Source organism: Neovison vison, chromosome 6, assembly GCF_020171115.1.
Source record: "Neovison vison isolate M4711 chromosome 6, ASM_NN_V1, whole genome shotgun sequence".
Lineage (NCBI taxonomy): Eukaryota > Metazoa > Chordata > Mammalia > Carnivora > Mustelidae > Neogale > Neogale vison.
This window is the reverse complement of record NC_058096.1, coordinates 212034231-212061092: the sequence shown is the minus strand read 5'-3', so window position 1 is coordinate 212061092 and position 26862 is coordinate 212034231. Positions and strand designations below refer to the sequence as shown.

Here is a 26862-nt window from a genome sequence, read left to right as displayed (position 1 = left end):
ATGAATATCTCTCCCTCTTTGGGCGGCAAACCCCACCCATAGTTGGTCTATGTCCACATTCCATGAAGTGCTATTTACAGAAAGGGAAACAGGCCCTGAGAACAGTTTATCTATCACCAACACTCAAAAAGTGCTGGCTGTAGACCAGTGAAGTGAGTTTTTTACTTCCATTCATCTCGTTAGTGCTGCCTTCAACCCTGGGGGGTAGTTGGAGAAACTGAAGCAGATAATTTGAGTCACTTGCTGAAGGTCTGGTGGCCAGCGAGTAAAAAACAGCAGGGATTCAAACCCAGCCTCTGGCCATTTCAGCAAGGAACACTTGTAGTGTGAGGCTCAGTTTTCTCATGGGCAAAGTAGGTGCTGTCCCCTCCCCCCACCATCTGGGAATCACCCAGTAAGGATCTGATACCCATTAGGTGTTCAGCGGACCTCAATGTCCTCTGCTTGTCCAGAGAGCAGAATGGAGATCAGGGCCTGGAAGTTGGCTGGGAAGCAAACCACGGTAGGGAGGTATGGGAGAGAGGCCCAGGTGGGAATATCATGGGAATATCCTGAGTCAGATGGTGGCCTCAGGCTAGTGACATTGACAGTGTGAGCCTCAGTGTTTTCCCCTTCCCCGTCCTCCTTACCGGCAGCCTTTTGAGATGTTATGGATTAAGCACTAGGCAGGGGACTTGCCCAACCCTGAAATGTGAACCCTTATTAAGGCCTAGCTTCAGATTGCTCCCTCCCAGCATTCCCTGGTTCTGAACTTGATCTCCACCAACCCTAGCCAGCACCTAGAGGAAATAAGAGCCAGTATCTGGGAACATTTGTAACCCTTTCTGCCCTCGAGATTAGGAGAGTGCATTTGGTGAGTCAGAGAACTGGGTGGACTTGGGGGGAGTGCCAGGGACACAGCGAAGCACTGGATGGCAGGTGCCTTCTCTAAACTGCTGGCATCTGTCTTCAAAGAATCCCATGAACTTCACCTCACAGAGAAGCTGAGGCTCATGGGCCAGATGGTCCTGCTGAGGGTCCAATGCTTCCACCAGAAGGTCAAGGCAAGGGCTGGGATATAAATTCTCCCAGAGGAGCAGCCTAAAAGAGTAAAGATCAAGGTGTAGGAATCCCTGTCCTCTGAGGAAACTGATCCACAACCACCTTGCCCAAGGTTATGTCTTGGGCCTATAGCTGGACATGGATTTGGGCCAGTGGCTGGACATGGAATCGGCCCAGATGGCTCAGGGCCCTGGTGGCTCTTCTCTGACACTGCCTTACCCCACTTCCAAAGAGCAGGCTGCTCTAAATTCACCCTTAGATTCAGCCACTTGAAGCACTGTGGGCAAGGAGCTGGACCTCTCTGCACTCTGTTACCGTAAAATGGCCAGTGGTCGCTTTGACCTCATGAGATAGTGGTTAGTTTTCAGTTGATTCACAAAGGCTTATCCGGGAGGAGGCCGGATGGGGCTGTCATTGGATCCCGTAAACGAGAAAGCTTGAAATCAGACAAGTACAATACTTGCGGAAAGCCATAAAGCTCATGGGTAGGGATTCCACCTGTTTCCGCGTCTTCACAACACCCCGGAGCTGCAGAGGACAAGCCTGAGTGACCTCAGGGAGTCTGCCTTCTCCTTGTAGTTGGCAGGGAAATAGCGGGGAGTGAAGGAATGTAAAATCATCCAGGAGTCTTTTCAGCTGCGATGGCCCATGTTCACAGACAGAGTTGGAGGTCCTGCCTCCGCGCTGCGAGGTCCGAGGGCCAGCCTCTTCGACACAGTCTCAGGGTACCCGGCCCGGGGCACCTGAGGCCATCTACCGTCGCCGCGCTCCCGGCCAAACTCTGCACCTTGCGCTCTCCTGCCCAGTCGCTAGGCACACCGCCCACGGCCCCTGCGATCGGCCACAGGGCCTGCCTGTCTTCGGCGTCGCAGCCAATCCTCATCGCCCTCTAGGCTACGCCCTCCGTTCTTCTCGCGCCAACCGCGCCAGCCACTTCGGAGCCCTGCCCTTGCCCCTCGGGGATTGGTTACTAGGGATGCTCGTCTTCTGCCAGAGCTCCAATCCTCGCCTACCGCCCCGCTCTCACCTCCAGCACCTCGCACCCTGCAGGACCACCTCTGGGACCGAAAACCTTACCTTTACTTGAAAGCTGGGACCTGGGTATATTTTGGAATTCTAGCGTGAGAGGAGGACATTCCACAACACCCCCACTGGGGTGTGAGGAGCATCCTATAATTAAATGCATTATTTCTGTACTAGGTTGGGTAAAGAAAAATTGTAATTGTCCTCATAAGTCAGTTTTGTCCCACAGTGAGTGTTGGCACCACATTTGAGAACACTTGGTTTTCAGATCTTTTTGGACTTGGGAACTGCAGGGTAAGGGATCTTGGCCCTGTCCTCTTTTGGCAGTGATGAGGATGAAATAAAATAATGCAGATAAGGCTCTTAGCACCCTGCGGGGGAAACACTTGTTCAATGTTGGCTTCTGTTGTGATCTTCTTTGTTGCTATGGTCCTAAAAGAAGAGCTAGAGAGACTGTCAACATGTGAATGCCTACTCCAGGGAAGGCGCTTGGGGTATGCTTTTGTTGATTTTCAAAAAAAAAAAGAGCTATTAAGGATTAAAGGTACTGGCTTTAATTTTTAGATCATGAATTGGCTCTGATGAGAATAGGCAAATATTGCCTCTTGGGTATCCATCACAGTTTCAGTGCTAAGGGTAAATCATTTTAAAATAATGTTTGTAAATGTAGTTTTAAAGATAGTACCAGGATTTGGGCGCCTGGGTAGCTCAGTGGGTTAAGCCACTGCCTTCAGCTTGGGTCATGATCTCGGGGTCCTGGGATCGAGTCCCGCATCGGGCTCTCTGCTTCCTCCTCTCTCTCTCTGCCTGCCTCTCTGCCTACTTGTGGTCTCTGTCTGTCAAATAAATAAATAAAATCTTAAAAAAAAAAAAAAAAAGATAGTACCAGGATTCATCATTTAAGAACAATAGTTTCTGATAGAGGTTCAAGTTTTCCTTATTTAGTACTAATTCATCTTAAGTTGAGAAATAGTTTGAGGGAAACCTGGCTCAGTTGGATGAGTGTCTGCCTTTGGCTCAGGTCATGATCCCCAGGTCCAGGGATAGAGCCCCAGGTCAGGCTCCTTGCTCAGCAGGGAGTCTGCTTCTCCCCCTGCTTGTACACACACACATTCTCTCTTTCTCAAAAAATAAAATCTTAAAAAAAAAATTTTTTTTTGAGAAAGTAAGAAATAATATGCATACTATATGACATTTGTTCGGTAAAAACGTGCTTACCTCAAGTAATTTAATTGCATATACACATTTTTTATGGGAAAACTAGAAAATACAAAGCAATTTCTGTTTCACATCTGGGGGAAGGGAAGGGCTAATATTTGCCTTAACATTGTTCAGAACCAACACCCATCCTTGTTTGAATTGGAGGCGGCTCACCTTTCAGTCACTTGATATAAGTATTTTCCTCTTTTAACTGAATAATTTGGGCACTCATTTATCGAAACCGAATACTGGTTTAAATTGTTAGAACATTTTTCTCCAGTGCTTCTAGTGTAGCAAGTTAAATATAGCCTGTCTTTTCATTGGCTAATATATCCTGGAGGTATAATTAAAGTGTTGAGAAGCTAGATATTTTGGAGGCTTTCCATTAAGAGGAGGGCCTGTCAGCCAGTCTATACTGAAGGGTAGTCTTAGGTCACCTCCATGTGGCTTGTTTTGGGAAATTAACCACACCATGCTTATATTTAGGCTTTGTCCAGGGATCTGAAACCACTTTGCAGTCGACGTACTCAGACACGAGCGCTCAGCCCACCTGTGATTATGGTAAGTGTGGGCCCCTGGGAACCAAAGGGTGAGAGCTTTGCCTTCTAGTGGCAGAGCAACCTCATGTCTCCTGGGTTGCCTTTGACTCTGCTCTCACTGTCTTGCTTGTCCCAGTGCAGTCTCGTGTAAAACGGTGTGGTGGGCTCTTAGAATAGCTAGTGCTTCTGTTGGAAGCAGTAATGGGAAAGATGTGTGCTTACTGAGCAGGCTGGAGTTCTTGGAGCTGTAAATGATTGGTCCCTTTGACCCTGTAACATGTTGTTGAAGTGCATATGGTCTGTGACAAAGGTCTGGCTTCACAAAATCCCCTTGAGAGCCTAGGAAGGAGAGCCGCCAATCAAAGTCCAAAGGATTGGTCTGAGCAGAAACCTAGCCATCAGTTTAGCTTCAGGGTAGCATGTGGGATGTGTTTGTTAGAGAAGCTGCCTGTCTGGAATCTAGCAGGGATTTTAGAGACAGTCAGACCATCTCAAGCCAGCGGGCTCCTCACATGGGATTGAAGGAAAGTGTCGATCAGTTTCTTAGTCATGATCAGGCACACTAAATCTCTAATTCAGAAGTAGCCACTCGGGCACCTGGGTGGCTCACTTGGTGAAGCGACTGCCTTCGGCTCGGGTCATAATCTTGGAGTCCTGGGATCAAGTCCCGAGTCGGACTCCCTGCTTGGTGGGGAGTCTGCTTCTCCCTCTCCCTCTGCCCCTCCAGTTAGCAGTTGCTAACTGCCAATAAATGCTGGTCCACCTGTGGTCTGTGACCACAGATGTCTGTGAGAAGGAGCCCTCTTTGGAATGAATAAGGGTAATGCTTTGCATGCTGAGATGGGTAGATTGTTGCACTATTAGGGTCTGGGGAGGGACTGAGCCTACACTGTGACACTACCTCAAGAGTCACTAAATAGGGGCACCTGGGTGGCTCAGTGGGTTAAAGCCTCTGCCTTCAGCTCAGGTCACGATCTCAGGGTCCTGGAATCGAGCCCCACATTGGGCTCTCTGCTCAGCAGGGAGCCTGCTTCCCCCTCTCTCTCTGCCTGCCTCTCTGCCTACTTGTGATCTCTGTCTGTCAAATAAATAACATCTTTAAAAAAAAAAAAAAAAGAGTCACTGAATAAATGGACATAAACTCCCTCGAGTATTAGCAGCTAGTCCAGAGGGAGGAGGAAACTTAAAAAGTGTTAAGAAATTGAGTAAGGAGGTATCAGATATTTCCAAACAGAGGAGAAACTTGGTATATATGGCTTCCCTATCTTACCCTGTCCGCCTCACCCCATTTAATCAAGCAGTAGTCCCAGATTGCACAGCTTATTTGAATTCTTTTCCCTCTGGTTTACATAGTCTCAGTACGGGCATTTTGGCAGATACACCATTTGCATATCTTTTCTTCCGGTCTGGGACCTGTCTATTCTTTTGTCAGTAGTGTCTTTCAAAGAACACAAGTTCTTCATTTTGATGAAGTCCTGTTTATCATTCTTCTCTTTAATATATGGTGATTTGGGTGTTGCGCCTAAGAAATTTTTGCCTAGGGGTGCCTGGGTGGCTCACTAGGTTAAGTGCCTGCCTTTGGCTCCAGGCAAGATCCCAAGGTACTGGGATCAACCTCCCATGTTGGGCTCCCTGCTCAGCGGGGAGCCTGCTTCTCCCTCTCCCTTTGCGGCTACCCCTGCTTGTGTGCGTGCGTGGACGCTCGCTCTCTGTGTCTGTCTCTCAGATAAATAAAATCTTAGAAAGGAAGGGAAGGAGGGAGGGAGGGAGGAAGGAAGGAAGGAATTTTTGCCTAACTCAGATGCCCAAGATTGTCTTCTGAGTTTTCTTTTAGGTACTTTCTAGTTTTATATTTTCCATCTGTTCTGTGATCTATTTTTAGTTAGTATTTCTACAAGGCATACATTATAGGTCAAGATTCTTTTTTAACTTTGTTGAAAATCTATCAAACCTCTATGTGTTGGTCTGTTTCTGGACTCTAATTCTGTTCTGGTCATCTGTGTATCTGAATTTCCTCCAGTACCAGTCCGTCTTGATTACTATATAATGAGTCATTAAATCAGTTAATTCAAGTCCTCCAGATTTATTCTTTTTCCAGAATTGACTTGTATATTTCAGTTCTTTTCTTTTTGCCTATAAATCTCAGAATCAGTTTGTCGATTTCTGTAAGAATTCCTGCTGAGATTTTGAGTCGATGGCCTCAAATCTATAGATTCGTTTGGGAGAATTAACCTGCTAATGATATGTCTTCCGATCCATGAGTAAAGTGTCATTTGATTTAATTAGATCTTTGATTTCTTTCATTAGTGTTTTGTAGTTTTCAAAACACAGATCTTGCACATAGTTTGCTATAGTTGCATCTACGTATTTCATATTTTTAGTTCCAAGGTAAATGATATTTTTTAAAGACTTCAGTTTTTAGTTGTTTATTGCTGATTTGTAGAAATTGGGTTGATTTTCATATATAGACCTTGTAATAAACCTTGCCAAGCTCACTTATTTTTGTAACTCATACAGATTTTTTTTACATAGTCAATCGTGAAAGAATAAAGACAGTTTTATATTCTGGCTTAAACTGTAAAAGCAGTTTAACGATATTTTAAATAACATTTTGGAAGACAGTCATCTGCAATCCCGCCATATTAATACTTCTGTCAGCTTTCCTGTTCTAAGTAGTTGAATATAGGAGGATAGAGTTTTGTGTATCCTGTTTTATTTGCTTACCGTTAGAAGCGTTTCCTTGTACTGGTAAGGCTGAATGGATTCTTTTTTGATGCCTCTATGAGGTGTGTCACTGAGAAGGTAGGCTGTAACTTCCTTGAAGTTGACCATTTACGTTGTTCTGTATTTTTGTTCTATAAGTTTTGCTTATTATGACCATCTACTTTTCTCTTCTTCTGTTTGTTTTTCTCTTATTAAAAAGATTTTCATCCCAGGGCGCCTGGGTGACTTGGTTGTCTGCCTTCAGCTCAGGTCATGATCCCAGGGTAGCGGGATCCAGCCCTGCATCAGGCTCCCTGCTTCTCCCTCTCCTGCTCCCTCTGCTTGGTTCTCTTTCTGTGTCAAATAAATAAATAAAATCTTTTTTTTTAAAAATTATATCCCTAAACTTTCCTGTGTCAACACTAGTCTCATCCGCCTCTGGAGGTAGAAGTGAGCTTTTGGAAGGGGCAGGTCTTAGGGACTCCCCAGGCTCAAAGTGTAGATAAAGGTTTCCCCTTGAAGGGACCTGGCTGGGAAGCCCCCTTCAGGGAGTCTGAGTTGCTCTGGGCATAGCAACAAGCACATGCAGAGTGCTTTCCAAGTCCTGTCTGTCAAAGGGCTATCACCTACCTATCCACTTGTCCTTGTGTTTACAGAGTTTAACATCCATTCCTGCTTCGTTTCCTTGTGCTTCCTTGCTCTGTTCTGGCAGATTTTCAGCAGCTAAAGCCCTGGAGAACCTTACGCAAGCCTCATAAAGGGAGCCCCAATGGGTCTGCCTTGGCTTCCCAGTCCTGTCTCCTTTTGAATAGCTAATGTCCACTGTTCCTGGTGCAAACACCCACGGAACCAGGCTCTTGTTAGTTGCTGGGGCTAAGTAATTATTATTCCTTGGTTGCCTCTGGCAGCCTCTCTTCTTGCCTGTCAGAACAACTCCTTTGCTATTCCTCTCTTAACGTGATTTCCTGCTGCCGGCTGTCCCTTGCTGCTTTCTAATTAGAAGTGTCTCCTTTAACAGACAGTGCTCTGGGCCTGAGCAGTGACCAGCACTGCCAACCTCTGCTATTGTGCGCTTAGGATGATTGTTGAATAAAGGAATGAATGAGAAGCCTCTGCTTTGATTTCCCCAACCAAGAGGATTTTTGCTTTGTGAGCTCTCTGGAGCCCAAGGTGCATTAAGCGTAACAGTCATCTAGGGTTCTTTGCTGGTTTCTGATACCTCCCCATTCTGTTTATGCACTGGATTGAGGAGGAAACTGACTGTAGGACCTACCTTGGCCTGCCCCATCCATCTTTTCAAGTTTATACACTCTTGCTGTCCTGTGACTGGACTCTGTCATTCATCACACTGCTGTCTCACTGAGCTTTGGTCCCTGTCCTGGGATAAAAGCATGTCTTGTCTGTCTGTAGGGTAGAGATAATAGGGAGTAGGAGACAACTCTGGAGTCTCACGAGAGACACTGGGAAAGTTCTGGTGGACTCCCCTGGGCAGGAACCATGTTTGCTTGGCTTGGAATTTCCACTTGACTTTGCACTTAGTCAATTCTCACTGGCTTTATATTCTGAAGGGGTGAATTTTTCTCGTGTGCTGGGTAAAATCCAGAGTATATTTAGTTTATAATCTAGATTGTTCTTTCAGTAGCGTTTCTCAAGCTGGGAATTGTGTTGTCCTTACCTCTGCCAGTAGGTTTCTGCACAGCACACACAAGATTCAAGTGCTTGGTTGTCCTCTGTGTGGAGGCATCTACTTGGGGGACCAGGATAGTCAGTTTCTCTGTTCCAGATGGCTTTTTTGGGGTGATTTGAGTGACATGATTTTCACAGTGGATGTGGGCTCTGTGCTGAACTTCTTGTACAGCATAGTCTTTGTGAGGCACCAGAAACCTTCTCCTCTTCCTCTGATTGGTGCTTAGCACGGAGTGGGAGGAGTCTAATTCTGGCTCCTCAAGGGAGGAGTATGAGAGCCAAATTCCTCAGCTGGCAGTGTTGGCAAGGGGAGGCCCCTTAAGCAGCAGACGGCCAGAGCCACAAAACTTCCGGCACCAGAGCATGGGGTGACCTGGTTCATTTATGGAGTGCTCTTAAGCTCAGGGCTTCTCGGGGGAGGTTCAGTCTTCTGTCACCAGGCTGGCACTGGGAATCATCGTCTTTGTTTAAGCTCTTGTTGTGTTATTACCAACTGTAGATGTAATTGCACTTTTCCTTTTTGTAGGGTATGGAACTTGGAACTCTGGGACAAACAGAGGCAAGTATTCCCATGAGTGCTCTCCTCTCCCTTGGGATTGAACTGGTTGTGTGTTTCCGCCACTGCCCAGCTTGCCCAGAGTGTATTGGGAGGTGCTTTTGGGTGCCCCTGGTCCGGCTGCTCTTTCACAGGAGGTCCTGGGCTGGGACCCACCCAGCGGAATGGCTAGGCCCACCCAGCCTCAGGTGGCTAGGGTCCCCAGCTTGTCTCTGTGACAGAAGATGTCCTTGTCTCTCTGTCTCTCTGTCTGCCTGTCCTCTCCCTATCCCTGCCATCTCTGTCCGTCCGTCTCTGTCTTCCTCCTTGCAGGCTACGAGAACTATGGCTATGGCTACGGCTATGGCCAGGATAACACCACCAACTATGGGTATGGTATGGCCACTTCAAACTCTTGGGAAATGCCTAGCTCTGACACAAATGCAAACCCTAGTGCTGCGGGTAGCGCCAGTGCCGATTCCGTTTTGTCCAGAATTAACCAGCGCCTAGATATGGTGCCACACTTGGAGACAGACATGATGCAAGGAGGCGTGTACGGCTCAGGTGGAGAAAGGTGAGTGGGTGTCCGCCCAGGGGCTGAGGCTCAGCCGGGTGCCTGCTGTCTGCGGGCACCTCCCTCTGTGACCGCCTTCTCTGTCAGCTTTCTCTCCCCTTGCTTCACTGCTGGGGCTGCCGGAGACTGCTCAGCATCTGCTGTGCTTCCCTTCTCTGGCCTGGGGCCCTTCCCTGCCCTTTGCTCTTGCCTGGTGGCCAGTCTCCCCACAGCTCGTAAGGGGAGGAACAAGCCTCAGTTGGGCCAACTTCACTGTATCCTCTGAATTTTCGGCTCTTCTCAGGACCAGAGTGTAAAGGGGCCCCTCCCTGTGGAGACAGGCGTTTGGAGATCTCATGAGACTTTGTATCCCACACAGGGTCAGCGCAGGACACATTGGGTTGGGCTTGAAGCAGGGCAATGAGTCTTTGGGGCTGACCACAGCAAGCTGGACGTCCCCACGTAAGAGAGCCAATATGGACACTTCCGGGCCACTCTTCTGAGCCTGACAAAGGTGTGCCTGTTGGGCCTCAAAAGTGCCTTTGTGAGGAACTGTTGTCGTCCTCATTCTTGAAGTGTAAGAGGTCACACTCCTTGCCTGAAGGCAGCCAGGATGAGGTGGTGGAACTGGGCCTGCCTCCTAGCTGTGCCCTATCCTGCAGCGTCATGCTGCGCTGCCATTATCTGAACTGGTGCTGGCTCAGAAGGCCTTGTGCCTTAGTGAGAGGCTTCAGTGAGGAGGGCACACAATGGCGTGGAGGATCCTAATGGCTCCAGCTGACAGACGGGAGGAGAGCAGAGAGTAAGGAGGGGTCGGGCCAGGCACTGGTGGGTTCAGGTGAGGCCCCAGGGCCACTGGGGGCAGAGGCCACCAAAGGGACTTGCACGCATTGGCTCTGTAGCAGGCAAAAAGGGTGAGGGATCCCCAGACAGACCCCATACCCTCAGGCTGGGCAGCCGCTGCGCTTGGCACTAGAAGGGGCTTGGCTTTTGGCTAGTGGCTGTGTGGACCCTGTTGCTGCTGGTGCCTGCTCTCTGTGTACCTTCTTGCTACAGCCTAGAACAGGGGAGTAGGGGTGAGGGAAGGGTGACAACTGGGTAGTGCTGGCTACTTCTCCCACAGTTGCTAGCACTTCATGGCTTGCCCAGTTTTGCAGGGAGGGGCCTCTGTGCCTGTGAGACGTGTGGGGTTAGGGATGGGGTATGTGGGCTGCACCCACGGTTAGAAGAGTTTTCTGTACATTGGGGAGGGTATGTGCTATGGTGAGTGCTGCGAAATGTGTAAGCCTAATGACTCTCAGACCTGTACCCCTGGGACAAATAATACATTATATGTTAATAAAAATAATTTAAAAAAAAAAAAAAAAAGAGCTTTCTGTGGCGCTCTCTTTCTCCTGGGAGGCTTGGCCTGCCTTTCCAGTTGCTGTGGAGGGTTCGATCCCACAAGGTTGATGTGATAGAGCTCCTTCTCAAGTCCCTGGGCAAAATCACAGTGACTTTCCTGGGAAACACTCTCCACTTGTCTCCCTTCTCCTTTTGGGTGGTGAGAGCCTTTGGAGGATTGGAAGTTTGCTTAGCCAACAGGATGAGACCAGCACAGGGTTTCTCATGGGCATCATCAGTCCTGTTGGACAAGCATTTGTGTGCTTAACTACCCACATACCACAGGACACTGGGGTGCTTGGTTCCACCCCCAAGTAGAGCCTTGGGCACTGTGGCTACCACAGATAAGTTTATGCTTCAAAGGGCTAAGGGCTGCAGGGTGTTTCTGCCCCTGTCTGAGATATACTCCATCCCATTGTCGGTTTGTCTTTGGGTCCCCTGGCTGGTGCAGAGGCAGTCCTGAATATTGAGCCGCTCTGACAAGGTACCATAGGTGCTGGAGTAGGACTTCCTGTCCCGAGGACAGGGAGCTCTGGGGAAAGACAGGAACAGTAGGCTCCACCCAAGGGTAATGGGACCTGAGGGCCTCCCTGATGCTTGCCACCTGCTTCTGCAGATATGATTCCTATGAGGCCTGTGACTCGAGGGCCATTCTGAGCGAGCGCGACCTATACCGGTCAGGCTACGACTATGGCGAACTTGACCCCGAGATGGAAATGGCCTACGAGGGCCAATACGATGCCTACCGTGACCAGTTTCGCATGCGTGGCGGCGACACCTTTGGCCCACGGGCTCAGGGCTGGGCCCGGGACTCCAGGAGTGGCCGGCCGATGGCCTCGGGCTATGGGCGCATGTGGGAAGACCCCATGGGGGCCCGGGGCCAGTGCATGCCTGGTGCCTCCCGGCTGCCCTCCCTCTTCTCTCAGAACATCATCCCCGAGTACAGCATGTTCCAGGGCATGCGTGGCGGGGGCACCTTCCCAGGTGGCTCCCGCTTTGGCTTCGGTTTTGGCAATGGCATGAAGCAGATGAGGCGGACCTGGAAGACCTGGACCACGGCTGACTTCCGGGTGAGTGGAGGAAGCCATCCCTCCTGGCCCCTGCCTGGGTGGAGCAAGGAGCGTGGAGCCGCCCGCCCTGACCCAGCTCCCACTTTCCAACCCAGACCAAGAAGAAGAAGAGAAAGCAGTGCGGCAGTCCCGATGAGCCAGACAGCAAAGCCACCCGGACGGACTGCTCAGACAACAGTGATTCAGACAATGGTGAGCTGGGCACTGGCTTGCCACTCCCTGCCCTCTATCCTGTGGGGCTCCCGGGCTGAGCTTGTCTCTTCGTGCTTTTCAGATGAGGGCACTGAGGGGGAGGCCGCAGAGGGCACTGAAGGCGCCGAGGCTGTGGAGAAGGGCTCCAGAGCAGTAAGTGGCTGCGCTCTGTGCACTGTCAGCAGGCGGGGCCTGTGCGGAGCGGGCTGGCTGAGCCTGTGCCACAGGGCAGGGCTCTCCACGGGGGCCGCAGGCCATCCTGGTGGTGCACATGTGAACAGCACAAGGGAGGTGGAGGTCCGGTGGAGAGAGAATAGGCTGCAGGCAGGCCATCCAGCTGGAGGCCGGGCTTCTTTATCAGAAAATGGTAAAATGAGCTCCCTTGTGCAAGGGCTGCTGCGGGATTGTGAGACTTTTGGCCTAGTGCCTGACATTTCAGGCCTTGGCACTCAGAGCCATTATAAACAACTGTATGTGCTTTAACGTGGGGTTTTTGAAACTGTGTCCTAGGAAGGAGAAGATGAAGAGGGAAAAGAAGAAGGCAAAGAAGAAGGCAAAGAGGATGCAGAAAAGGGTGAGTCTTGTGAGTGGCCTGGATGCCGGGGAGACTGTTCCAGGCACTCAGAGTTGGAGGGATCCAGCTGAGGGCAGGGTTGTGACGGAAATGTGGTCAGCCTCGGTTTTACCTTCCTGTGGGGGCAGCAAGCAGAAGAGTTGGGGGGAACCACAGGCATACTTCCTGCCCTCCGTCCTTCAGTAGTGACAGTTCCAAGTCCTCAGTGGCTGGTGTCTGAGCTGGGACCCTCGGTGCAGTTTTTACGGCTCTGGTTTGCGTGTCCTCTCCCTTAGCGCCTCTCCAGCCCCTGTTGGGAGTCCGTGTCCCCCTACCTGAGTGATGAGCGCCAGCAGGTACCTAACAGTAAATCCAGCCTCAGCCCACTGTTGCCGCGGTGCGCCGTGCGGGGGGTGGGTGGGCTGAGTCCTATGAGCTTTCGGGTCTTTACCTCTGGGGGCTGCACTTAGGCCTCAGCCAAGGCCTCCCTGCATCCCGCTACCTGGCCCCTCTGAACTTGTGCCAGTGTCCCCACCCAGACGGCTTCTGTTTGCCTTCCAGCCTCCCTGTGGCCCTCTGCAGAGTATGGGTGTTCTGGAGAGCTGTGGGGTCAGCCTGTGCCCTCCTCTCTTCAGGACCTAGGCCCAAAACGGTTCCCTGCCCAGCCCAGGGTGCCCAGCCCTGGTCGTGGCCGGAGTCCTTGTTGGAACGGCTGCTTTCAGAACGGACTATCTGGAGTAGAAGGCGGGTGATCCAGCCGGAGGCCCCAGGGCCTGCCCTGACCCAGTGGAACCAAGCTGGTGACTGTGCTCCTCTTTCCACAGGGGCCCTGAGCACCCAGGATGATAGTGGGCAGATCAAGCGCAAGTTGCAGGCAGGCAAGAAGAGCCAGGACAAGCAGAAAAAGCGGCAGCGAGACCGCATGGTGGAAAGGTAACCGGCTTCCCTCCAGTCCTTTGCCTCTGCCTCGCTCCGGGGCTGCCGCCTGGAGAGCAGGGCCATAGCTCTGCCGCCTCGCCGCCCTCAGGCCTCCCTTGGGAGCTGCCACCTGCTCGGCCGTGCATGGACCCTGCTTCCCGCCAGGCCCAGCTCCCAAGGCCTGACTCGTTCCCTGCCCCACTGCGGCCGCCTGGCGACCGCTGGCGTCTTTGACCTGAGACCCGACACTGCTCGGCACCGTTGCCCAGAAGCTCCAGCGCTAGGTCACTCGGCGCACGAGCCCCGAGGTGCACTGGGGGCCCGATGCCCCTGCGGGAGGGGGCCAGCTCATCAGAGACTCGAGGTCCAAGGCGCCTGTGCCACCCCAGCTAGCTGCCAAGAGGCCGCCGCCGCGCCCAGGAGAGATGGCAGCACCTGTGGGCTGTGGCAGCCGAGGGCCTGCCCTCTGCCCTGCCCGCCGGCCCTGTCAGGCCGGGCCTGTTTGCAGCTGAGGCCTTCACGCCCCTTGGTCGGGTCTGTCTGCCCTCAGGGCTCCCGCACTGGCGCTTGCCTCCTCCTCCTCCGCCTCAGACTCTTGCTCTTGCTGGACCTTCCTCAGCCTCGCCGGCGCCCGGCCCCTGGGCTCTCCAGACAAAGCTGACCCCGTGGCCCAGATAAGGACGTCCGGCAGAGGTAGGGACCCGCCCCGAGGCCTCGGTGGCGGCTGGCCTCCTCCGCCCCTTGCCACGGCGGCCTGCTCCAGCCCAGGCCCCAGACCCCGGGCTTCTGCTGTGGACACCAGGCCCAGACAGAGCACCTCGCTCAGGTGACTCCAGGCTGCCCTCTGGCAGGCCAGGCGGGCATCCTCCTTCCAGCTCAGACTGGTCTCTTCTTGGAAGAGGAAGATGAGGCAGCAGGAGCCCAGGCCTGCTTGCCTCCCATCCCTCCCGACACCACCCCCAAGCATTCTGAGCAGAGGATGGGCTGGGCCTTTCAGTACCCCAGACCCAGAAGGAAGATGCAGCACCTTTTCGGGCCCTGCCTCGGGACTGTGTACTCCACTCTGCACCTCAGGGCCACCTGGCTCACGCCAGGGCATCCTTCCTTCCGGTCCCCAGCTGGGCCAAGTGCACACGCTCGTGCCCAGCCTTGCTAGAGAGGCCCACCGGCAGCCTTCCAGCGACTCCTGGCCTGTTGCAGCAGCTGCTGCCTCGGGTTTCAGCCTCCTGTCTGGGAAGGAAGAGCTCCACCCCTGCCCCCCACGTTGCAGTAACTGCAGTCTGCAGACTTTCTGTCCCTTTCTACTCCCGACCCTACTGGTCCCAGCTTGTCCCCCTGCTGGGACCGCCCTTCAGAGGCCCGTGAGCAAGGCCTGTTTCAGGGCTCGCAGCTGGGTTGGGTGAGGCGGCAGCACTGCTCCCTGGGACCCTTGAGGCCTCAGCCCCTTGTTTCTTTCCTGTGGCAGGATCCAGTTTGTGTGCTCTCTCTGCAAATACCGGACCTTCTACGAGGAGGAGATGGCCAGCCACCTCGATAGCAAGTTCCACAAGGAGCACTTTAAATACGTAGGCACCAAGCTCCCCAAGCAGACAGCTGACTTTCTGCAGGTGAGCCTTGGAGCAGCAGCTTCTCAGACCCCTTGGAACACAGAGCAGCCTGCACAAACCTTGGTATCTCCTCGGTATCTTTGGCAGGAGTACGTTGCCAATAAAACCAAGAAGACAGAGGAACTCCGGAAAACCGTGGAGGACCTTGATGGTCTGATTCAGCAGATCTACAGAGACCAGGATCTTACCCAAGGTGAGGAGGTTCCATCCCACTCCAACAAGGCAGAGACTCAGCCTGCCCTTCTCTGATTCTCAGAGTGGGGTCAAGATACCCCTCTATTCCCCCAGGGAGGGTCAGTGAGAACAGCCTCAGGCCCACGTGGAAATGGCAGGGCAAAGTGAGGAGCTGGTCTGGTGTTTTCCCTAAACTGCTAGGTATGTCTGAGGTCCCTGGAACCAGTGGTGACCCTCCTTCTCCTTCCTGCAGAAATTGCCATGGAGCATTTTGTGAAGAAAGTAGAGGCAGCGCACTGTGCAGCCTGTGACCTCTTCATTCCCATGCAGTTTGGGATCATTCAGAAGCACCTCAAGACCATGGATCACAACCGCAACCGCAGGGTGAGTGGCCACCAGTGCCCTTCTGCCATCCTGTGCGTTGACTTAGGAGGCGGTGCTGGGGTTATAACCTCTGTTTGCCCATGAGGCACTGCAGGAGATGTGGTGGGGCAGGAAGATGGAGACATTTCAGTGCAGCTTTAGGGAGAAGGGAGGGAAATGGGGACACTGCCAGGTGGCATTAGAGCTGGACCCTTAAGGCTGTGGGATATGGGGACCTTCGTGTGCATAGGGGCCACCAGCCAGAATAGGTTCAGAAACCCAAGAGGAAGTGTACAGTGTGCATCTTGCTAGCGGAGGGGTTCATGAGGGCTGGGCTGAGGGCCTTTGGCTCTCTCCTTTAGGCAGTTTTTAAGTTGGGTACTAACAGGATTAGAGTTGCTGCAGCACTTGGTGTAGAGGGAGATCTGGGGGGGCACACGAAGAACTGCGGCACTACCGAGCTACAGGAGTGCCTCCACTTTGGGAGTGATGAGAAAGGCTGGACAGAAGGGCTATTTAAGGAAGTGACCATGTGGGATGTCTTGGGCTTCTGGCTTGGGTAACTAGGTGGACAGAGCTGCTGCTAAGATAAGGGGGTAGGGATATGGTACAGGGAAAGGAGTAAGTCTGGCAAGAAGGTAAACAAATTCAGTCTTTTTGCCAATGTATCCTCAATGCTTAGCACACAAGCCAGAGGAGGTGTTTTTTGATTGAGGGGGTGACCTGCTGGGCTGAAGGTGGCTGTCAGAGGTCCGCCTGGGGTGGGGGGCGGGGCAGCGGGGCGGAGGGATCTATGCAGTAGGTAGAGAATTCAGGACCAAGACCAGGACCAGATCAGGGCCCCCAGAGGCTTGACTGCCACCACCCTGGAGGAGGCGGAGGGGATTTATGTGCAGATGATGGCAGCCAGGGGGAGCATAGGAAGTAGCACTGCTCAGCCCTTTTCCACAGCCATCAGATTCATCTGTGGTCTTTCTTGGTGCACTGATTCTCAACAGTGGGATGGGGGAGGTGGTGGTGGAGATCTTGTGTGGATCTTGCCAACACCAGGTTCTGGAACTAGGATCTGATAAGGCGGTAAGAAGAGAGCAGACCGCAGTGCATGATATTAAAATGTGTAAAATCTAGGTGAAATGAGGGATAGCCAGTAAAACATAAACTCACATTGATCCTAGAAGTTTGGGGGAAAAAACAAAAAAGCCACAGCTGCTAATAGAGGGGTACAGAAGATAACTTAGAAATTAGAAAGCACCAGAGGTGGTTGAGTTATAGAGATTTGAGTACAATTTAAATACTGTATTTTAAGATTCCAGACTGTAGAAATGAATGAAAAACTTATAATTATTTTGGGTCACAGCTTTATTGAGATATTATTCATCTAGCATACAGTTCACCCATTTAAGCTATACAGTGCAGTAGTTTTTAGTATGTTACAGTTGTGCAGCCATCAGCACAGTCAGTTATAGAACATTTTTATCACTTCAGAAAGAAACTCCTGTCCTCACTCTCACTCCCTAATGCCCCCACCATGTTTCCTCAGCCTTAGACAACCACTGAACTACTGTGTCTCTGTATATTTGCTAATTCTGGGCATTTCACGTAAATGGAAAATATGTGGTCTTCTGTGATCAGCTTCTTCCATTCAACGTGCTTTCAGGGTATATCCAGGTAGCATGTGTCCAAATGACATTCCTTATGGCCTAATCCTATTCTCTTGCACGGGTATACCATATTTGGTCTATCAGTTCATTAATTTGGGCATTTGGGCTGTTTTCACCTTTTGGCTCTAACGCTATTACAAGCATTTGAACATGTGTGTACAAGTTTTTGTGTGAGCATATGGTTTTCTCTTGGGTATGTATCTAGGATTGGAATGTATGAATCCAGTAGTAACTATGTTTAACTTCTTCAGGAACAGCAGAATATTTTCCATAGTGGCTGCACCATTTTATATCCCATCATGTTTTATATTCCCATCAGCAATAGTGTGTGGGTTCTCGTTTCTCTATACTTCTCTAGTGCTGATATATGACTTTCTGATTCTAGCCTTCCTAGTGGGTGTGAAGTGCTTTCTACTGTTTATTTACTTATTTACTTATTTAAAGATCTTAGAGAGATAGAGAATGAGTGGTAGGGAGGAGCAGAGGGAGAGACAGAGAAGCACCTGTAGAGCAGGAAGCCCGATGTGGGTCTTGATCCCAGGATGCTGGCATCACGACCCAAGCTGAAGACAGATGCTCAATCAACTGAGCAGCCCAGGAACCCCTATTTTTTATTTGGATTTCCCTAATGACAGTGATGTTGAGCATCTTTTAATGGGTTTGTTAGCCATTTATCTGTGTCCTTGGAGTTGGGAGAATGTCTATTCAGATCTTGTGTTTTTTGGGTTTTTTTTAAAGATTTTATTTATTCATTTGACAGACAGAGATAACAGGTAGGCAGAGAGGAAGGGAAGCAGGCTCCCCGCCGAGCAGAGAGCCCATTGTGGGGCTTGATCCCAGGACCCCGGGATCATGACCCGAGCCCAAGGCAGAGGCTCTAACCCGCTGAGCCACACAGGTGCCCCTCTTGTGTTTGTTTCTTAGTTGTATGGTCTTGAGTTACAGAGTTTTTAATATATTCTAGGGGTGCCTGGATAGCTCAATTGGTTAAGTGTCTGACTCCTGGTCTGGTTTCAGAGCAGGTCATGATCTCAGAGCTATGAGGTCAAGCCCCATGTTGCGCTCTGCCCTCAGTTCAAGTTGGCTTGAGATTTTCTCCCTCTCCCCCTTCCCTCCACTCACATTCCTGCTATTTCTAAAACAAATAAATAAATGAGATCTTTAGAAAAAGAGTTCTTTATATATTCTAGATGCAAATCCTTTATCAGACCTACAGTTGACAAAGATTTTCTCCCAGTTTGTAGGTTGATTTGTCACCTTCTTGATGTGTCTGCAGCACAAAAGTTCCATTTTGATAAAGACCAGTTTATTTTGTTGGCTTGTGCTTGGGGTGTCATGGCCAAGAGTCCATTGTTAAATCCAGGGTCACAAAGATTTATCCTTGTGTTTCTCATAAGCTTCAGCCCTTTTAATTTGGATCTTTTGATGCCATCTTTTTTTTTAATCGAGTTTGACTATCTTTTGATTAGTTTGCTTAATGCATTCAGATTTAATGTTATTACTGAGATGATCAGATTTACATCTCTTGTTCTATTCCCCCTTTACTGGTTTTTGGTTTTTTTGTTTTAATTTTTTAGTGTAACATTTTGATTTCCTTAATGTTTTTTTTTTGTGTGTGTGTGCTACATTTTTGGGGGGACATCTTTTCTGAGTGGTTTCTCTAGGGTTTACCTTATACATACTAACTTCTCAGAATCTTTTTCAGATAGAATACCTTAATTTCAGTGGAACTGAATTACTCATGTATAGCTCTCTCTATATAGGCGGTTGTTGTGTTATTGTTGAACATAGTATTTTATCTGCATGTATTATAATCCTAATAACACAAAGGCAATAGTGTAATACAGTATCATGACTACTTTATGTAATTTTATGTCTTTTAAGGAAGCTGACAGATGAAAGGGAAGCAATTATATGTTTATATTATATATATTTCTAGTTTTTTGTATGTTTTTTATATATTTATATTTTTATATATTTTATATATATTTTTATACATATTCTATATATTTCTAGTTTTTGTTATATCAGCCTTCTTATTTCTTACTTTTGGTTCTCTCCATCTGAGTTTTTCCTGTGGATTTAAGTTACCATCTGTAGTCACTTCTTTATGTGTCCAGTACAGCTTTAGTCCCATTATTAGCAAAACATGTGCCGTTATTAGCAAACATGTTTCTATGTGCTAATAGATGAAACAATACAAATATGTGTGTGTGTGTGTGTGTATTGCTTTATACAACTAGTTTTTAGTCAGTTGAGAAGATAGGCAAAGAATCATACATTTATAGTGTCTGTTTTTGTTGGTCTTTCACATGGGTTCGCATTACTGTCTGGGGTCACTTGCTTTCAGCATGGAGAACTTCCTTTAGTATTTCTTACAAGGTCTAATGGCAGCAGACGCAGGTATTCTTGATTGTGGAATGTCTATTTCACCTTTTTTTTTTTTTTAAAGATTTTGTTTATTTATTTGACAAGACAGAGATCACAGGTAGGCAGAGAGGCAGGCAGAGAGAAAAGGGGAAGCAGGCTCCCTGCTGAGCAGAGGGCCCGATGTGGGGCTCGATCCCAGAACCCTGGGATCATGACCTGAGCCGAAAGCAGAGGCTTCAACCCACTGAGCCACCCAGACGCCCCATTCACCTTCATTTTTTGAAAGATAGCTTGGCTAGGCATAAGAGTCTCGTTTGACACTTTTTTCTTGGAACATTTTAAATATGTTCTTTTTGCTGCTTTCTAGCCTTGTTTCTCAGAAGCCAACCTTTAACCTTATTGGGATTCCCTTAAGTGATAATTCATTTTCCTTTTGCTTTCAACACTTTTTCCTTGTATTCAGCTTTTAGCACTTTTATTATGAGTCTTTTTGTGGATCTCTTTGTATTTATTCTACTTGGAGTTTGTTGAGCTTCTTGGATGTCTAGTTTTTCACCAGATTTACCAAGTTTGCATGCATTTTTTCCTTTTCTTTCTTTTTTTTTTTTTTTAAAGATTTTATTTATTTGACAGAGAGATACAGCGAGAGAGAGAACACAAGCAGAGAGAGTGGAAGAGAGAAAAGCAGGCTTTCCACTGAGCAGGGAGCTCAATGTGGGGCTCGATCCCAGGACCCTGGGATCATGACCTGAGCTGAAGGCAGACACTTAATGACCGAGCCACCCAGGCACCCCTGCATTTTTTCTTCATAAATTTTTTTCGGCTTCTTGATCCTCTTCTGCTGGTATTTCCATTATGTGTATGTCAGGTCATCTACTGGTGTCCCAAGGTTGTCTGACAATATTTTTCTTTCTTTTTTCTCTGTTTTTCAGATCCTTTCTCCACCAATCTATAGATTTTCTAATTCTTCTGCCAGTTCAAATCTACCATTAAGCCCATCTAGTGAATTAATCATTTCAGTTACTGCACTTTTCAGCTCCAAGACTTATGTTTCTTTTCTATAATTTGTCTCTTTACTGATGCTCTGTATTTGATGAGACCTTGTCATCATGCCTTTTCCTTCTTCCCATCCCTATCCTAGTCTTGTTCCTTACTTATTTGTCTGGTCAAATTATTTGTTGAAGTCTCTCTCATCTCCACAACGTGAAGCCTTTGGTAGGGTGCCTTGGAGGAGGAAGCCATGGGACACAGCTTCCTGGAATAACAGCCATCCTGGAATAACAGTGGTTTTGACTGACAAGGTTCTCTTTTTTCTTTCTCAGACTAAACTTAACTATTACAAACTACAAAAACTGCTGGCGGATTGCTGTGTTGTTTTCAGCAGTGCTTCGAGACATTAAATTGTTCTCCAATCTGAGTCAATTAAATAAATCCAGGCTCTTTTATACTGATTATTTTTGAGGTCATTGTTTGAGAGTTCTGAGCCCTGTAGGCTCTTTTTTTTTTTTTCTTTCTTTCTTTTTTTTAAAAAATATTTATTTATTTGACAGAGAGGGAGAGATCACAAGTAGGCAGAGAGGCAGGCAGAGGGGAAGGTGGAAGCAGGCTCCCTTTCTGAGCAGAGAGCCTGATGCGGGGCTCCATCCCAGGACCCTGAGATCATGATCTGAGCTGAAGGCAGAGACTTAACCCACTGAGCCACCCAGGCGTCCCCCTGTAGGCTCTTCTTAGCTGTTTTGTTGGTTCTCTCTGGTAATGGGGGCAGCTGATGATTTAGCTTATATTAGTATCCAATCTACTGGTCTCCTTTGAATTGCTTTTCCCCAAACCCTCCACAGCTTTGAGAGAGCCCTCTGTCTTAAACTTCCTAACACACTTATGAATAAAGTAAGTTCCTTGGGGTGGGGGGCGCGCCTGGGTGGCTCAGTCGTTAAGCTTCTGCCTTCTGCTCGACTCATGATCCCAGAGTCCTGGGATCAAGCCCGGAGTCGGGCTCCCTGCTCAGCCGGATGCCTGCTTTTCCCTCTCCCACTCCCCCTGCTTGTGTTCCCTCTCTTGCTGTGTCTGTCAAATAAATAAAATCCTTTAAAAAAAAAAAAAGTTCCTTTGGAAAAAGAATTGGGAGCTCACTGTTTTAAGGCCTGTCTCTAGGTAAAACCTGAGCTTGGTAACTTTTCCTTACTCAATATTTCTTCATTTGCTGTATGTCCTTAGGAACTTTTCCCTTGACTTTAAAGGGTTGTGTTGTTCTATAGTCTTCATCAGTTTTACTATGGAGAAGGTTCACATAGCTTATCAAGTTGTCATGCTGGAAGTGTATCCTCTGATGTATTTTTAGGAAGATTTTTAAACCTTAATTCCAAAAATCTGATAAGGATAATGCCAAGATGAAACTGTAGGGTAAAGAATAAAGTGTTGAGTATAATATTAGTAATTACCAATATAGTAGAGATTCAAGTGTATACTACATATTTTTAAGGTTTTATTTATTTGACAGAGAGAGAGACAGTGAGAGAAGGAACACAAGCAGGGGAAGTAGGGGAGGAAGAAGCAGGCTTCCTTCCCGCCAAGTGGGGAGCCCGATGCGGGGCTCAATCCTGGGACCCCTGGGATGATGACCTGAGCCAAAGGCAGAGGCCTAACGACTGAGCCACCCAGGCGCCCCATGTACTACACTGTAATTTAGTATGTTTCTGGAATACAAGGATGGTTCAGTAACAAATTAGCAACAGTATCAGTGTGAAATACTGGAAATGAAAACTTTATATGCAAATAATGTGATTATATTCTTAGAAAAGCTGAATGATTCCAACAGAATGGTCTTAGAATTAACAGAATGTGATAAAGAGATGGAATTCAAGATAATATCCAGAAAGAAATAGCCTTTCTCCATTCTGGTAATACCCAGTTAGAAATGAAAATGGGGAAAAATCTGGGGTGCCTGGGTGGCTCAGTGGGTTGAGCCTCCGCCTTTGGCTCGGGTCATGATCTCAGGGTCCTGGGATCCAGTCCCGCATCGGACTTTCTGCACAGCGGGGAGCCTGTTTCCCCCTCTCTCTCTCTGCCTGCCTCTCTGCCTACTTGTGATCTCTGTCAGATAAAGAAAAATCTTTAAAAAAAGGGGGGGGTGAAAAATCTATTCACAGTAACCCCAAAGTATATAACACAACTAGGAATATAAATTTAAGAAGATAGATATGGGATCTTAAATGCCAAGGATAGGAAATAAGAATTCAGCTGAATAGAGGAATATATGGAGTTCTTCATAAGAGACTTAACAACAGAACAGAACAAACACATACATCTCCCCGCATTAATGTGTACAGTTCATGGGATTCCAGTCATACTCTGGGGAGGGGGACTCGATGAAATTGTTTTAAAGTTTATGTTGTAGAATTAAGTCTAACAATAGTCAAGAAAATTATAGCAAGGGTGGTAATTGAGTTCAGGGAGCTGGTTTAGCAAATAAAACTTTTTTTTTTTTTTAAAGATTTTATTTATTTATTTGACAGAGAGAGATCACAAGTAGGCAGAGAGACAGGCAGAGAGAGAGAGAGGAGGAAGCAAGCTCCCTGCTGAGCAGAGAGCCCGATGCGGGACTCGATCCCAGGACCCTGAGATCATGACCTGAGCCGAAGGCAGCGGCTTAACCCACTGAGCCACCCAGGCACCCAAAACTTTTTTTTTTTAAGATTTTATTTTTTTATTTATTTGACAGAGAGAGAGAGAGATCACAAGTAGACAGAGAGGCAGGCAGAGAGAGGGGGGAAGCAGGCTCCCTGCTGAGCAGAGAGCCTGATGCAGGGCTGGATCCCAGGACCCTGAGATCATGACCCGAGCTGAAGGCAGAGGCTTAACCCACTGAGCCACTCAGACGCCCCAGCAAATACAACTTTTTTAAAGCCACTACAATTAAAATGTGATACTGGCATAGTAATAAAGCGGTGGAACCAGAATAGAGTCTAATGAAAGATGCCGGTATGTTTTGGAACTTAGTAATTGTAAAAGTCAGTACATGTTCCTTCTCTGAAACTCAAGGACCAGATATTTTCAAATTAGTTTTTGGATTTCCAAACAGCTACGTGGTAATGATCACATCCCTAGTGGGACCTGAGAGAGTGACTTGTAGTTGAACCATCAGTAATGCCTCAAATGACTTATAGAAGTGGGATAAATAAAGATGGTATAAAAACACAGTGGAGGGATGCCTGGGTGGCTCAGTTGGTTAAGCGTCTGCCTTCGGTTCAGGTCATAATCCCAAGATCTTGGGATAGAGTCCTACATCAGGCTCCTTGCTCAGCGGGGAGGATGCTTCTTCCTCTGCCTACCGCTCCCCCTGCTTGTGCCAATAAGTAAATAAAATCATAAAACACACACACACACACACAATGGAGCTTAGGAGAAAACTCGTCCTCTGGATTTAAGATTTGTGGAGAAGGGATTATTACAGACCTGTATGTCAACTTAATGGACAAACAATTGTTTATCTCATTAGTTTCTGGGGAAAAAAGCTGGACCCCTAACCTACTACCATATATTAAATTCTAGAAATAATGTGAAAAATTAAAGAGCAAAATTTAGAACCTGACCTGTAGGTTAAACAAAGCCTTCCTGAGCAAGCCAGGAAACCCAGAAGATGACCTTCTAGAATGCTGGGCAAGGGGCCCCGTGTGTCTGTCAGATCACTCACATTCACTGGTGGACAGGGAAATGCCAGCAAGGCCTCATCCTTTTTTCTTTCCTTCAGCCACATAAGTATCCAACAGTGCTAACATCTGATGCTGCTTAGGAATCAAAGGGATAAGTATATTGTTTTAGTACAGGCGGAGGAAGCCCGACTTACTATAGCTTAATACAACTTTTTGCAGAGGACTGAGGCAGCACACTTTGGGGAACCTGTTGGGTAGCACTAATATGGAAGTATTTAAGTTTATTCTGGTGGTGTTTGGTTCTTGTAGCAAAATCTGGACACCATGTAAATGGGCTTCCCTTGGGAGCTGTGTGTACATCTCTGTGCCTACAGGGAGGATGATCATGTGTTGGCAAGTAAGGAGTTGCAGAGGAAATGGTCTGACCTCGCATCCTAATTTTGCATCTTTAACTTGTTTCATTTTGAGCATGCATGAGGACTATCCATATTTTCCCCAAATAGTAGAGAAAATGAATAAAGAAAAAAAGGTGAAGGTGGGAAAAGGAAATAAATAGAAACAGCAAGTGAGAGGATGATGTGAAGAGTTGGCTGGGGTGCAGCAGTAGGATTCCTGGGGGTGGGCTCCCCATGCCAACAGAAATAGCTTTTATCTTCTTTCTGCTTATGGCTTTACACATACATTATCTTCATGATGATGAAAGTGAGATTTGCCTGTACTTACGCTACTGAGGAAACCACTTAGCATTTTGGTATAAATCCTTCCAGACAAAAACGCCCTGGCATGCTATGCACAGTGGCACTTCACAGACCTTTCTCACCACACAGGAGATGAGCCCCTTTTTTATTATTTATTTATTTATTTGAGGAAGAGAGGGTACAGAAGCAGTGGGGAGGGGCAGAGGGAGACTCCCTGCTGAGTGCAAAACCCCATGTGGGGCTTGATCCTAGGACCATGGGCTCATGACTTGAGCTGTAGTCAATTGTTTAACCAGTTTAGCTATTCAGAGGCCCCAGAGATGAGCCTGTCTTAAGGACTGCATGGGGTTCTTCAGAATGTTTTAACTACTTCACAGAACTTTTAGGTGCTTCCAGTTTTTCACTACTGCAACTATGTGCATGAGTGTTTCCAAGTCTTAAACTTAGGATAGAGTCTTGTAAAGAATTACTGAGACAAATTTTTAAGACAAGCTTTTGCTTTTGATACATTTTATCAAACTGCTTTCCAGAAAGTAAGTAAACATTTGACCCTGTCACCCTCAGGGTAGAAGGGTCTCTCTTCAGTGGGCTAAAAGGATGTATATCATTTAAATGTACTGTTTGACATTTGTATTCCTGTTCTTGTATCCTCCCTGTTAATCTTAAAAAGTTCCTTACATATGGGCAGTTGACTTGTTGTTATGGGTTGCATCTCTGGCTTTTCGTAGGTTTCCTAATTTGTTCACTGTTTGTAGTTTTTATGTAAGCACATCAGATTTCTGCTGTACAGCCGTAAAGACATATGTCTTTAACCAATTACATACAGTACGTATGGTGTGGAAGAATGGAGCATTCGAGCAAAGATCAGATCAGGTCTTGGCTCCGTGCTTGTAGAGTGGCCCTACGCTTGTACCCAAGGTACACTTGTACACTGATTTCACCATGTGGTTAGAGTGCTTGGCTGTGCTGAGCTGGGAGCAAGGGGGTTTGGGAGGACTCTACAGATCTGGTGGGGTGGGGGAGGGGGGCTTTCTGGCGCCCAGAGCAGCCTCTCCAGCCCTACCTGCCTTGCCTGCAGCTCATGATGGAGCAGTCCAAGAAGTCCTCGCTCATGGTGGCCCGCAGCATCCTCAACAACAAAATCATCAGCAAGAAGCTGGAACGCTACCTGAAGGTGAGGCGCGCCGGCCCCGGCCTCCGGCCCCCACGGGTCCTTCCCTCGCTTCAGTGTTGGCCTCCTTCCCCACAGGGTGAAAACCCGTTCACTGATAGTCCCGAGGAGGAGAAGGAACAGGAGGAGGCAGAGGGCGGCGCCCTGGACGAGGGAGCGCTGGTCGAAGCGGCAGGGGGCGCCGAGGGTGCAGATGGCACGCCGGCGCAGCCCCCTGTGCCCCCGGAGCCAGCCCCCGAGGCCGCGTCCCCACCACCGCCACCGCCGCCCCCAGAAGAGGAGGAGGAGGAGGCCGTACCCCTGCTGGGCGGGGCGCTTCAGCGCCAGATCCGCGGTATCCCGGGCCTCGACGTGGAGGCCGACGACGACGAGGAGGGTGGCGGGGGCGCACCGTAACCCGGGCCCCAGGCGGGCAGGACCCGCGTGGCCAAAGCTGGAAGCCGGGCCTAATAAAGCTCTTCCCATCCCACTTCTAGTTCGTTTGTTGGTGTGCAGCAGGGTTGCCGTCGTTGGTAGCGGTGTGCGCCTGCGCACGGGACCCGGGAAGGGGTGGGGTGCGCCGGCGCACTGGCGGCAGGAAGGAAGAGGGAAGCGCCTGCGCGCAGTAAGACTCCGTGGCCGGACCAAAACTCCCAAGATGCTGTGAAAGCCGAGCCCAAGCAACCGGAAGGCCCGCATGGGCAACAGGGGCGGGTGCGCAGTGAAAGCTAGCCAATGGTGGTGTGCGGAAAGAGTGACGTATGCGCCTGGTCTTCCAGTACCCGGCGGCGGAA

The 26862-nt window shown here is 48.7% G+C and overlaps 1 protein-coding gene across 1 annotated transcript; it reads left to right on the top strand.

Moving 5' to 3' along the window:
* Window positions 1-911: 911 nt before the first annotated feature.
* AKAP8L (A-kinase anchoring protein 8 like) lies at window positions 912-26558 on the top strand. Its single transcript, XM_044254890.1, has 16 exons — window positions 912-1043; window positions 1889-2007; window positions 3686-3825; window positions 8719-8751; window positions 9061-9118; window positions 9221-9301; window positions 11280-11733; window positions 11829-11925; window positions 12008-12078; window positions 12436-12499; window positions 13303-13411; window positions 14862-15003; window positions 15091-15196; window positions 15431-15561; window positions 25997-26092; window positions 26168-26558. The coding sequence occupies exons 1-16, from the start codon at window positions 912-914 to the stop codon at window positions 26483-26485; spliced, it is 2151 nt and encodes a 716-aa protein (XP_044110825.1). The 3' UTR covers window positions 26486-26558.
* Window positions 26559-26862: the final 304 nt, after the last annotated feature.

Bases quoted from the DNA above. Each gene is read 5' to 3' on its own strand.
- AKAP8L (XM_044254890.1), top strand. From the start codon at position 912: ATGGCAGGTGCCTTCTCTAAACTGCTGGCATCTGTCTTCAAAGAATCC. The intron at 11,926-12,007 runs GTGAGCTGGGCA...CGTGCTTTTCAG, and splicing joins CAACAGTGATTCAGACAATG to ATGAGGGCACTGAGGGGGAG. The intron at 12,500-13,302 runs GTGAGTCTTGTG...CTCTTTCCACAG, and splicing joins CAAAGAGGATGCAGAAAAGG to GGGCCCTGAGCACCCAGGAT.